Consider the following 12,869-nt stretch of genomic DNA (forward strand, 5'->3'; position numbering starts at 1 on the left):
TGGGACTTCTGAACCAAGGAGAGGAACCCTTGCCTTAACCACAACATAGGCACTAATCAGGAGAGCTGTGGGAATCCTGACATGAGGAGAGGAAGCATCTGGGTGTGAGGGCCCAAACTGCCTGTATTTAGAACAGACTTAATAAGCAAGACCTCACAAGGGGAATTGTACTTTAAGTATCTTGGTGTGTGTGCAAATTATTGCAAGACCCTGATGACCCTAAGTTAAGCCCCATTGGACCAGATCAGCAGCTGGCAAAAATCAGCAAAACTCCAGGGTCTTGGCCTTTGGCTACACCCATTTACACTAGCTGAAAATATGGTGAAATGATTTTGACCTAGGTTAAGGAGAGTCTCCCAGGGTCCCTGGCAGGGACCCTAGGCACTGTGGCAGAACGGATAATAATAATTTCACAAGTGTGTCAAACTGAGGGCCAGAGAGGTCAGATGACCTGCCCAATGTCACTGAGTGCATTAGAGAAGTGGAAGAGACCCAGGACACTCCCAATGCTGTGATCTAACCACTAGCTAACATTCCCACCCACTGAATTGTGATTTACTCGCCATCTCCCAGGGTACTGCTGCTAGTCAATCGGATTAATGATCAGGATTTGTTCTGTATCAGCGAGCACTGTCTGAGCCCAGAGGAGGATTTCAGCTTACTTCCAGTGCTACATAAATCAGGGTCTGTAGCAGAGATGGAGGAGGTGGCGGAGGCGTGGTCAGGGAAGGCTGTTCTACTGGATGGGACACAAGGTTGGGAACCAGGAGACCTGGGTTATTTCCAGTTGGGATCAGACTTTCTGCGGCCTTTGGTAAGTCCCATGACCTCTCTGTACCATCAATCAGTGCAACAAATGGAGCTAATGTGCTACACAGAGTGAGTGTAGCAAAAATAGAACTGTACTGTCTTCCTCCCCCTAAATCCCTGCTGTCTCGCGAACTGTGCACTGTAACAGTTCTCACTGTATGTCAACTCATCATTAAGTAGGGTAAATTTGGTATGGGTTTGATTGTGCTCTAGGATGGATTAATCAGGCCTGAGACTGGGATGAGCATCATAAAGCTTGCACATCACAGTGTTGCATTGCATTCAATGACCTATTGTGATGCAAATTCTGTGTTCTTCTGGAGTGAAGGGCCCAGGTCCATGGGCAGAGATGGGAGAGCTCAAAACCAGAACTTGGCTCCAAATAGCCAGGGGATCATTGTGCACTGGCTTTCAGTTAGCAGGTGTGGTGATTACCAGGTGCAGTCTGGGGTTTATTTTGTTTTGTTTTTTTAATAGCACCAATGCAGCTTTAGTGGAAGCTCTGAATAATTCCATGGTGCAATCTGAATTTGAACATCTCGTTTCTAACGCATTGGGATGTGTCTGCTGAGGTTGACACTGCAGACCATCAGAGCCCTTTTTAAGACTGACTCAGAAATTGTGCTTGGCAGCCTGGCACTGCATTGAATGGCTTCCTTTCCTACAGCATTCACCAATAGCTATTTTGTGTCAAGAAGGGATTTTTGTTCCTCTTCTGCTGATGTCACTCCAGGGTCCTTCAGGGACCTACTCGTGGACCTCTGCAGTTTAACACTCCTTGTGCTCCCTTGGGGGTGAGTTTATTCATAAGCACAGGCTTGTTTTTCACTATGATATCCAGACTTATATTTCGCTTAAGTCCAGTATTGATTCTGCTATCTCTGGCTTGTTTTGCTAAATAGAAAAACTCTGGCTGCAATAAAATTTCTTCCAGCTTAATGCAAGCAAAACAGCAGCTCCTGTGATTGGGTCTGCTCTAGCTCTTGAAACAGGTGTCTGCCTGAATCCTGATGGCCATGAAATTATCATCAGATGGGGATGAAATTTATTTAGCCTAAACTTTCTTTGTAAATTTATGTTTGCAAGATTATCGAGGGTTCTTTATACCACTCATACACAATCATTGCCAAGGTGACATCCTGTTTCATGCGTCAGCCGCTGAAGTTTGGGTTTGTGCTCTTGTGATGCTTTGTTTGCTATCCTGCCTGACAACCTTTTGGCAGGGTTTTAGTTTGTGCAGATTGCAGCTGCTCCATTATTGACCAAAATGAATTAAAGTTAGATACTATTATTGGTTGCATTATTACGATAGCGTCCGTGAAGCCCAAGCAACCATCAGGGCCTCCTTGTGCTAGACATGTAGCAAAGAAGATAGTCCTTGCTCTGGAGAGCTTACAATCTCTGTATCAGATAGGATGCATGAGGTGGAAAGAAAGGACAAATGGTGTGTGTGTGTGGGGTGGGGGTGGGGGGGCGTGAAAATGATGAGGTAACAATCAAACAGTTTAACAGAAAAACAGTGGTCTCAACTCACCACTTGCTTACATAATGCCATAGGGGAGTGATAATGTAGGCATCACAATAGAGGTAGGTTTTAAGGAGGATTTAAAAGAGGATAAGGTGGTGGTTTCATGATTCCTGTGTGACAAAGTGGAAATTTTTGGTAATATTTTTATGAAGCTTATGTGTACCTCAGTTTCCCCCTATACTTTGCATTGCTACCTGGGGGGAAACAGGATTAAGTCTGCTCTCAGGGCAGACCAAGAGACATAGAGTATGTCTACACTACCACGTATGTCCGTATAACTTATGTCACTCAGGGGTATGAATAAGCCACCCTCCTGAGTGACATAAGTCACTCTGACCTAAGCGCTGGTGTGGACAGCGCTATGTTGGTGGAAGAGATTCTCCCACCGACATAGCTACCGCCGCTCTTTGGGGGTGGATTAATTAAGTTGATGGGAGAGTTCTCTCCTGTTGGCTTAGAGCAGCTATACTAGAGAGCTTAGAGCGGCGCAGGTGCATCGATGTAGCCATGGCCTCAGGTGCGTGCGTGTCACCCAGCTGTCTGAGCAGACTGAATGGGTCAGTAAGAGGACTGGCTGAGGCCAACCCATAGCCACGGAAAATGCAAGAAGACCATGGGAAACCCCAGTAGCCAGAACATTGACACACCTAGCAATCAGTGACCCAGAGGAAGGGGCTTTTCCCCACCTCTCAGCTGGGGTTGTGAACTCAGCATGAACACACAGGACCGGGAAGTGACCGGCAGGGAATAAAGAATTGATTTCTGAAAGAGGCTGGTGGCTGTCTCCTGGGACTGACTAAGGAGGTCAGAGAGAGAGAGAGAGCCTGACATGGAGTTCACCTCAGCTTGGCTGGTGAATTGCTTTGGCTTGACCAGAATGGCCTATGCTTTAACCTCGATATCTCTGTGCTAACCTAAGGGCTTCCAGTGCTGTGGGCCAGTTGACTAATACATCCTACTCTGTTTCGAAAATGCTGCTGAGATGTCAGTGCAAACGCTTGCTGAGGCGCATTAGTCCCTGAGGAGTGGACATGTCTCTGCCAGGCGTCCAGCTCAGTTGGACTCATGGGGCAGAACTGAAGGTGTGAAGCAGGCGTGCTGGGGCCCAGAGGCTTGAGGAGAGGAGGTGGTGAGGCTGCGGGACCTACTCTGAAGGAACAGTGGACGAGAAGCTGGATATGAGTCAACAGTGTGCCCTTGTTGCCAAGAAGGCCAATGGCATTTTGGGATGTATAAGTAGGGGCATAGCCAGCAGATCGAGGGACGTGATTGTTCCCCTCTATTCGACATTGGTGAGGCCTCATCTGGAGTACTGTGTCCAGTTTTGGGCCCCACACTACAAGAAGGATGTGGAAAAATTGGAGAGAGTCCAGCGAAGGGCAACAAAAATGATTAGGGGTCTGGAACACATGACTTATGAGGAGAGACTGAGGGAACTGGGATTGTTTAGTCTGCAGAAGAGAAGAATGAGGGGGGATTTGATAGCTGCTTTCAACTACCTGAGAGGTGGTTCCAAAGAGGATGGTTCTAGACTATTCTCAGTGGTAGAAGATGACAGGACAAGGAGTAATGGTCTCAAGTTGCAGTGGGGGAGGTTTAGGTTGGACATTAGGAAAAACTTTTTCACTAGGAGGGTGGTGAAACACTGGAATGCGTTACCTAAGGAGGTGGTAGAATCTCCTTCCTTAGAAGTTTTTAAGGTCAGGCTTGACAAAGCCCTGGCTGGGATGATTTAATTGGGGATTGGTCCTGCTTTGAGCAGGGGGTTGGACTAGATGACCTCCTGAGGTCCCTTCCAACCCTGATATTCTATGATTCGGAAGAGTGGGATCCCTTGGGTTCTGCCGCACTTGGGGTTCCTCCAAGAGACTGTTTAGAAGCTGGGGCATAGCACCAATCCTGCAGATCTGTGACATCCTGACAGGGAAGTGGTCCCCAAACTTTTCTTGTTGCACCCCACCTTATCCCTGTCTGTGCCCTGCCTGGGAGCTGAAACTGGGGCTGCAACTGGGGGCGGGGCTGAGGCCGGGAGTGGAGCCGCAGCCGGGGGCCGAGGCTGGGGGCGGGGCTGAGGCCAGGAGTGGAGCCGCAGCCGGGGGCCGAGGCTGGGGGTGGGGCTGAGGCCGGGAGTGGAGCCGCAGCCGGGGGCCGAGGCTGGGGCTGAGGCCGGGAGTGGAGCCGCAGCCGGGAGCCGAGGCTGGGGGTGGGGCTGAGGCCAGGAGTGGAGCCGCAGCCGGGGGCCGAGGCTGGGGGCGGGGCTGAGGCCAGGAGTGGAGCCGCAGCCGGGGGCCGAGGCTGGGGGTGGGGCTGAGGCCGGGAGTGGAGCCGCAGCCGGGAGCCGAGGCTGGGGGTGGGGCTGAGGCCGGGAGTGGAGCCGCAGCCGGGGGCCGGGGCTGAGGCCGGGAGTGGAGCCGCAGCCGGGGGCTGAGGCTGGGGCCAGGGCTGGAATCCAGGGCTGTGGCTGCAGGCTGAGGCTGGGGGCTGAGCAGGGCTCCCTCTCCATTGCCTGTGGGGGCTGGCTCAGGCCCTGCTGCGCTCCCCTAAATATTCCTCCATGCCCCCCTAGGGGGGCGCACCCACAGTTTGGGGACCACTGTCCTTAATCTATATTCACTGGCAGTGGACTCAAGGCAGCATCGACTCTGAAATTCATCTGCCTGCTGCTCTTTGGTTTAGCTGGTTCAACAATCCTGGCTGCCACTGTACCCCAAGATATGGGCCAGAAGTTGATTGTTATATTAGGGCTCCCCAAATGTCCTTAGGTCAGGGTTAGATATGTACCCAAAAGGCATTCACAACGCAGGGGACAGCAGCAGATATCATAAATAATAATGGAATTGGGAGACACTCGCAGAAACCCCCTGGCTGCTGCCAGAGTATCTCAGCCTGTGCCCCTTTCCAGACCGCACTGCCTTTCTTCCAGCCTGGCTTACACTGCCCTTTTAGCTGCCTGCATTGTATGGGAACCTGAAGGGTTTGGGGGCATGTTTTCACCATGCAACAGATGTTGTACCATGTGACACTGAAAAGAAACATCCCTGCTTAGCCAGGACATGCGGGAAACACTGACAGGGGCTGTGCTGTCACTGCAGGTCTGTGTAGACGCTCTCTGGGCAACTCAGAGAAAACCAGCAACACTGGCACAAACCAGAAAACAACAGTATTGTAAAAAGAAAAGGAGTACTAGTGGCACCTTAGAGACTAACCAATTTATTTGAGCATAAGCTTTCGTGAGCTACAGCTCATTTCATCGGATGCATTGTGTGCATCTGAGTATGCCTTTAGTGCTGGTGAATCTAATGTGACTCTCCTATTACACAGAACATCACCAGTTTTTACCTGTCAACTGCTGCCAGTGTCTCACCTGTGTCCAACAGGTACCATGTTTAGGGATGGGTAAGTAACTGATTCCCCTTGACCCAATCACTCCTTGGCTAAGCCTGCCAACTGCAGAGGTGGGTTTTGTGATGTGGACAGGACACAGTGTTTCTTGGAGAATCTTCCCCCATCAGCCTGCCTCCTCCATTTGATCCCACCCATGTCAATCAGCTAAACGAAATCTTTGAAGGAGAGGACGTCCCACTGCCAAGTCCCAAAGCCCTTGAAGAGACTGCTGACAATGACTGAGAATGTAGAAAATACACCTGAGAAGGCTCAAACATTGGACAGAGAGGTAGAAAGATGGGAAAGCAAAAATCTTACAAATGGTGTGTTCTACTGCATGCCATTCTGAACTACCTGTTTCGTTACATCTCATCTGACTTAAACCATTAAACCTCCCTGACTTCTCAAAACCATGTTCTCAGTTACATCCTAGCTATCTATGGTTTTATAAGGTCACCATGGTACGGAAGTGCCTTTCTGATGGGAACTGAAGCATGGAGAGTGATTCTGTGACTTGCCTAAGGTGACCTGGGAAGCCTGCGGCAGAGCACTTCAAACTCAAGAATTCCAAGTCAGTGCCTTTAACCACAAGACCATCCATTACTCTGCCACTGAAGAAATGACCAACATCAGCTCCTGGAAATGGCAAGCTGAACAAGCTTCAGTGGTGGGGAAAGTATGGAAGACAGAAAGCTACAGTGAGAATTAATTAGGGAGCAGGCAGGATCAGCGCCTGCTGCCATGCTGTGGAAGTCAGAGAAGTGCTGGAGGGCTGGGAGGAATATGGAACTCCTGGGGTGGGGAACATTGGAGAAAACTTCCCATTTTGAAATTAAAAGGTCCGTTCCTGCTCCCATTGACATCAGTGGGAACAGAAACAGGGCTGAAGCTCTCTAACTCACACTCCAATCTAACAGAGAAGCTGGATTCCCAAGGGGAAGAGTTTGGGTCTAGCCTCCTTTCTAGAGCACAGTCTGACATGTGAGGCCGTATTTCATATTCCAGACATAACTCTCACTGTACCTGCATTCTCCTCAGACTGGTTGAAGCCACAGATCTGGCAGATACTGCGAACCCACTTGTTCATGTCCTCCTCTGTCTCGGCCACCAGGTAGAAAGTCCTGTCGCTGGTCTTGATGTCGAAGACGTAGCTGTCCTGCAGCTCCTTCTTGTTGAAGGTCAGCCCTGCGTCCACCTGCTCACAGAAGTTGAGGTTGATCACACGCAGAGGCTTCTTGGAATGGTCATTCTTGTAGTATTCCAGGACGTCCGGGTCGCCGCTCATCCGACCACTGCGCAGGAGGAACCAACGTTTCTTCCACGCCTGAGGACCAAAGAGAAACAGTCTTACCCCTCCGAGAATACAGAGACCCCACTGGCCAGCATTCCCCACCACGCAAGTCCCTTAAAACTGCACCAGGGAACACACGGCAGCATTGGGCAGGCGGTGCGATTGAACTGGGAGACGTAAGTTATCTGACAGAGTGGTTATGGGTTGATCCTGAGAGGTCCTGCCTCGCACATCACACAATGGGGCCCCAAGTGACTTGCCAAAGACCACGGAAGGTTTCCGAGTCAGGACTAGAATTTAGGAAGTCCTTGATCACACTGCTCCATTCAGCTAAGTGTCCCATGAATGTCTTGTTCTCTCTGGGTATGTCTACACTGCAATCATGGTGTCTGCCACTCATGGACAAGCCTGCCCAGAACCCTAGGTAGTTACTTGGGTGCTAGCCTGTGCTGAAGTCCATGGTACCACGGCTTCACTCTACTGCTGCCCACACTAGCTAGGTTGAAGTTAGCTAGGGTACGTCTACACAAGCTACACTCACACCCTGTGACTGCGACATAGTCATACTCTCAGTGCCAAGTGATCTGCGGGAAGACATTAGCAGCAATAATCACGATGAAATACATTTCAGTAATGCAAAAGCATCGCATTCCCTTTGGACACAATGCCCCAGGGAGGCTGCCTTTCTTAGACATCTCCGAGAGGCGTTCTATCGAGGCTTTACAGTAGCAGGGTATGCGTCAGAGCTGCCTATCGCATGCATGTTTAAATGCCAGTATTTGAGAGGCAAACAAAGCCAACGTGAAGCTGCTGTTTTTTAATATTGGGAATCGTGCCAGGAAGATCTGTGGAGAATCCAAGCTTCGCTTGTTTGCAAAATCTTCTGTTTCCTGAAATATATCCAATTCCGTAGCAAAGAAAATGTTATTGGTTCTCAAAGAACCATCCCTGTCAAGGCTACCCCCCAGAACAGCCTCGGGGGATTTATGGTGCCCTAGGCAAACTGGAAAATAAATGTGACTCATGACCCCCAGATTGCTCACGTAATGAACATTTTGCCGCCTCCAATATTTTCCTCCCCTAAGCAAACACCTGTTTTCTATGTAGGAAAGTGCTGGCTGAGTGAGACACGTTTGAAGGGCTGGTTTTCAGATCATATGCCTTTTGCCAAGAAGCACATGTGTTTGCAGCATGCATATTGGCCCGGCTGCTGGAGGCAGAGAGCAGGAATTAATCTGTGACCTGAGCTGGAATTTAAAAACCCCAAAACAAAACTAGGCTGTCACGTTAGCTCTGAAGCAATCTTGTGAAACATGCTCTGAAGAGACCGGTGTGCAGCCTGCTGCTTGGGCTTGGGGGATGCCTAACAGGATTACTTATATTTAGTGTTTTCTAGCAGGGCTAAATTGTGGCTCTAAACAATAGTCTTTCTGGGGAGGCAGTACGGAAGTCCCGCAGTCCAGCAAGAGCTCATCTGATTCCAGCCCAATTTTGCAGACACTGTAGCTTTGTATAGAGTTCCTCTAAGCGCTGGGTGCTCATCCCAGCTAAATAAAATCCATGAGAAGCAGTGTGATCTCATGGCTGCAGCCCAGTTTGGGGACTCCTAAATCCAAATCCGGATTCCCTCTGTGGTCTTGGGCAGGTCACTTACCCTCTCTGTGCCTCAGTTTCCACTTTCTGTGAGAGGGGAATAATAATCCTGCTTTATCCAGCTCACAGGAGTTCTGGGAAGGTGGATTTGCTCATGTTTGTATGTCACTTTGAACATACAAAATAAGTGCTAAATATTATGATTAACAGAATTGAAACCCAGATGGGATGATTGTGATCCTCTAGTCTGACCTACATAACACAGACCATAGATTTCATCCAGAGATAGACCTTCTGAAGTTTGTCCAGTGCTATCCGCACATACTTCTGTATCCTGTTGCTATTATAAAATGTCATGGCATTAAGAAAAGCACTTCAGGAGAGGAAATAATTGATTTCTGGCTCCTCCTTAAGAGTGTATGCTATGATCTTACAATGTGGTGAACTCAGCTCTCATGGAGTCAGTCAGCACCAGTAGATGCTCAGCACCATTCAGGGTCTGGCCTGTGTGTGGAATCACCATGCTTGGAAGTAGAGTTGGGCTCAAGCTGCAATGTCTAACTCCAGATCCAGGGCAGATGGAGGGTTTTGGTTTGGTTCATTATAGAGATACGCTCCAGCTGTGGAGTTCAGATCTCGGTCAGGCTGCTCTGACCCCTTTGTGCTGCTCTGGCTGGATCTGGACAGCTGAGAACTTTTGTTGCATGGGGGGAGGTCTCAGTCAGCTCCAATGCATGGGCATATTGGGGGAGGAGGGGGTATGGATCTGATTAGCGCATGGTATGCTTCAGCATCTCCAACTAGACCATTGCCAGCTGACATAGGTTACAGTAGGTCATAGACTGCTGTAACCTAGCCTGGGGCTGGTGTGGATTGTCCCAGAGAATCAGGGAGCAATAACCAGCTCAGTGATGGTCCCCTCCCCCTCTCTTATACTGAGTGGATTGTGGTGCAGGAGAGAATCCAGGCTCTAAGTTTGAACTTCCCTAAGGTTCAGGGGTGTTTGGATCCATGGTCCCAGTTTGAGACCATGCCTCCTTGGGAGCTTCAGAGACTTAACCAGCTGTGAATTCTGTTCTGTAACAAATCTGTATTAAACCTTTCTGAGTGTGTTCTTCCCCTGGAGGTACACATCCTGACACCTGTCTCTGTTAGTATTCATGCGTGTAGGAAAATGTTGGGCCAGATTCTTGACTGGTATAAACTGATGCAGCTCCCTTGACTTTATTGGAACTCTGTGAGTTTACACCGCCTGAAAATCTATCTCTTCCTCTTCAATCAGTTGCATTAAAACCATTTACATCATACATGCATGAAGGAGAAGAAACGTGTTTGTGAGAGATAAACTTGGTGTCAAACTTGCATTGCATTGACAAAGCTGCATTTGTTGATAAATGGTTTATTGCAGATAGCTCGCTGACCATTTGCCAAGCTAAGTAGAATTGTTTTCATTTTGTTCCTGAGGTTCACATACTTTTTTGTTGAATAAATGTCAGTTTTATCTATAAAAACCACAGGCAGTGAACACAAACTCACCCAAAATATTTTGTTTAACAGGCTAAAAGAAAAAAATATAGGCACATACATAACAAAGCCCATGACCACATGCATTCTGGACAGCCCCAGTGCTGCCTTGTGATATTTGGTGGCTCTTTTTTAAAGCCCCAGCTCTTGGAGTCATAGTAATCTCAGCTCTCATTTTTAAAAAAGTTAATTTTTAGCCCTCATGGTTATGGAGAAAAGCTTGAAAACGTGAACCTTAATGGCTCAGAAACCAACAGGCAATAAAAAGAATCCCAAATTTATTATTTAAAAAAAATCATAATTTTAAACCAATCTCATGATTTTTGAATGCTTGGGATTGGCCATGCTGCAGACACAATGCATCATCTGCACGGATTGAACTCAAGTCCTCCAGCACCAAGGGCTTAGCCCAGGGCCTGAGGTAAGATATTAATTACCATACGTACTGGGTGGCAGAATCTGGCTCTAAAGGTTTCAAATAAATTTGACCCCACTGGTACCCAAAACTTGTCCAACCAAGGGCCACTTTGGTGGCTTGCCAGGAGCCCAAAGGTTGAACCTAATTTCCATAACATGGAGGAGATTGCAGCCACCGTCATCTTTTTAATACAGGGATGGAAACTACAGCTCTGATCATGCAATGCTTCTGATCTGAGTGACCTATTGAGATGGAACATCACTTGCTGGGACCTGTAGTAGGCTACATAGCCATATAAATGATGAGGGTGACTACAGTGTGCATGATAGAATTCTCTGCACCTTGGCCGCTACTGATCTAACCCAATTACATTCAGCCAGCGAAAACAAGAGTAAGAGAAAGGAAGCAGAAGTTTTAATTGGAGGGCAGGCACTAGGTTGTATATAGTCTGTCTATCTTAGAATGGTAGAGGAACCTAATCATGCTGGTATCTAAATATTGCCAGGGCAGAACTGGTACCACCATCATGAGAAAACAGGAGAGGTACATCGAAAACCAGTCTGGAATAGTATTTGCTTTGGCAGCTGTTGTATTATCCCAGCAAAAGGAAACTATGGCCACAACCCTACATGGCTGTGTATTCATAATAAATAATAATACTTCACACTTGAATTACATCAGCTTTCATTTATCAACACCCCACTGATAAGAAAGTTGTGTCCATGTCAATTATATTGGAAGCAATTCAGGCCAGGGACCCAGTCTTGTCTTTGTTGATAATGAATCATGAATAATGATTGTACTGGAGCTATAAATAAATAATAATAATAATTAATAATAAAGGCAAAAACATCACTCAGTACACTGGAGATGATGTCAGTTATAGGAGATGTGCTGCGAGCCAGCCCTTATCAGGCAATGACTTAGAAACTGATAACATCAGCTGGTATAGAATTCAGATTGTCTTCTCCAGAAGCAAGGAGGGTCTTCCTTAACTGTTATAGCAGTACAGGACTCAGCAGTGCTGATTTCATCCAGTAGAGGACAGTGGTGCACATACACACTGTACATCTCAGAATAGTACTTACTGTGTCCACTTCATTCTGGTCACTATTGTAGTGCATTCTGGAAGGACTGTTCTGGTATTTAGACTAGCTCTGTGAGAATTCAGTGACCCAATTAAGAAAGAGAAACCTCTGCAGACATTTCTCTGAACAATCAGATTTTCACTTGTCTTCTTATAAAGACTTATAAATAGCCTTTGTTTGCTTCTCCAAGATTTGTAACCTAATTAGTTTTGCGCTAATTCTCAAACTGGCTGTCGATGCCAGGAAACCAGGCACAGTACAATCTTACAAAATGCAGTGGAGCAGCGAATTGTTTAGCAATACACAACTCACCAGGCTGGCTTTCAGATTTCAATTAAGCTTGGAAAAAATCACAATCTTCTCTTTGCCATGACTGCTATTAGAGGAACTAAATATATAGATGTGTGTGTGCATGCCCCATCTGCAACCATTACAGAAAAAAATGAATAGCTCTTTTTTATCTCCTATTTCTGTGGTTCTATAGTAACAAGACCACACGCCACTGTCCCCTACAACAGCTTTCTATACTTGCAAACATTTATCCCTTTAGCCTAGCTCCATGAAGAGAACACTCCATTAGCTTCTGGGTAATAATACTTAGCACTGAGGAGCCATAGGTCTCACACCACTGTACTGGGGGATTATTATCCCCATGTAGTACATGGAGAAACAGAAGCAGAGCTGAGTCCAGAATCCTGGTGTACCCTAAGCATTCAAAAATCATGACTCAGCCCCCCCCAAACCATGACATTCTTTTTTAAAAGATTTTTAAAAAACCCAATACATTTGGGTTCTTGAAGAAGAAGAAGAAGAAGAAAGCTGAGGTTCTCACATAATCATTTGACTCCCGGACCTGAGGCTTTAATTAAAAACACCAACTAGCGTGAGATACGGCAGCACTAGAAAGAGAATTTCTCATCATCACTGATATCAAACCCATTACAACTTCTCCACTACTTTGTTCTGTATCTTATCAATGGACAAACCCATCCAAAGCCCCCTGTAGTCAATTTGAACACGACCTCAGATTGTTGGTAAAACCTGCTATCTACTCATACAAAGAGAACATGCCCCTGCATGTGAATCTCATTTATTCTTTTCAGAGTAGCAGCCATGTTAGTCTGTATTCGCAAAAAGAAAAGGAGTACTTGTGGCACCTTAGAGACTAACCAATTTATTTGAGCATAAGCTTTCGTGAGCTATAGCTCACTTCATCACTTCATGTAGCTCACG

The 12,869-nt window shown here is 47.2% G+C and overlaps 1 protein-coding gene across 1 annotated transcript in view; it reads right to left on the bottom strand.

Annotated features, from left to right (window-relative positions):
* GAB2 (GRB2 associated binding protein 2) overlaps positions 1-12,869 on the bottom strand; it is a 183,331-nt gene that overhangs the window by 63,480 nt on the left and 106,982 nt on the right. Inside the window, exon 2 of the mRNA XM_074955580.1 lies at positions 6,746-7,046. Coding sequence (XP_074811681.1) covers positions 6,746-7,046 — 301 coding nt within the window. The remainder of the gene's footprint in view (positions 1-6,745; positions 7,047-12,869) is intronic.

Source organism: Natator depressus, chromosome 1 (assembly GCF_965152275.1).
Source record: "Natator depressus isolate rNatDep1 chromosome 1, rNatDep2.hap1, whole genome shotgun sequence".
Taxonomy (NCBI): Eukaryota; Metazoa; Chordata; order Testudines; family Cheloniidae; genus Natator; species Natator depressus.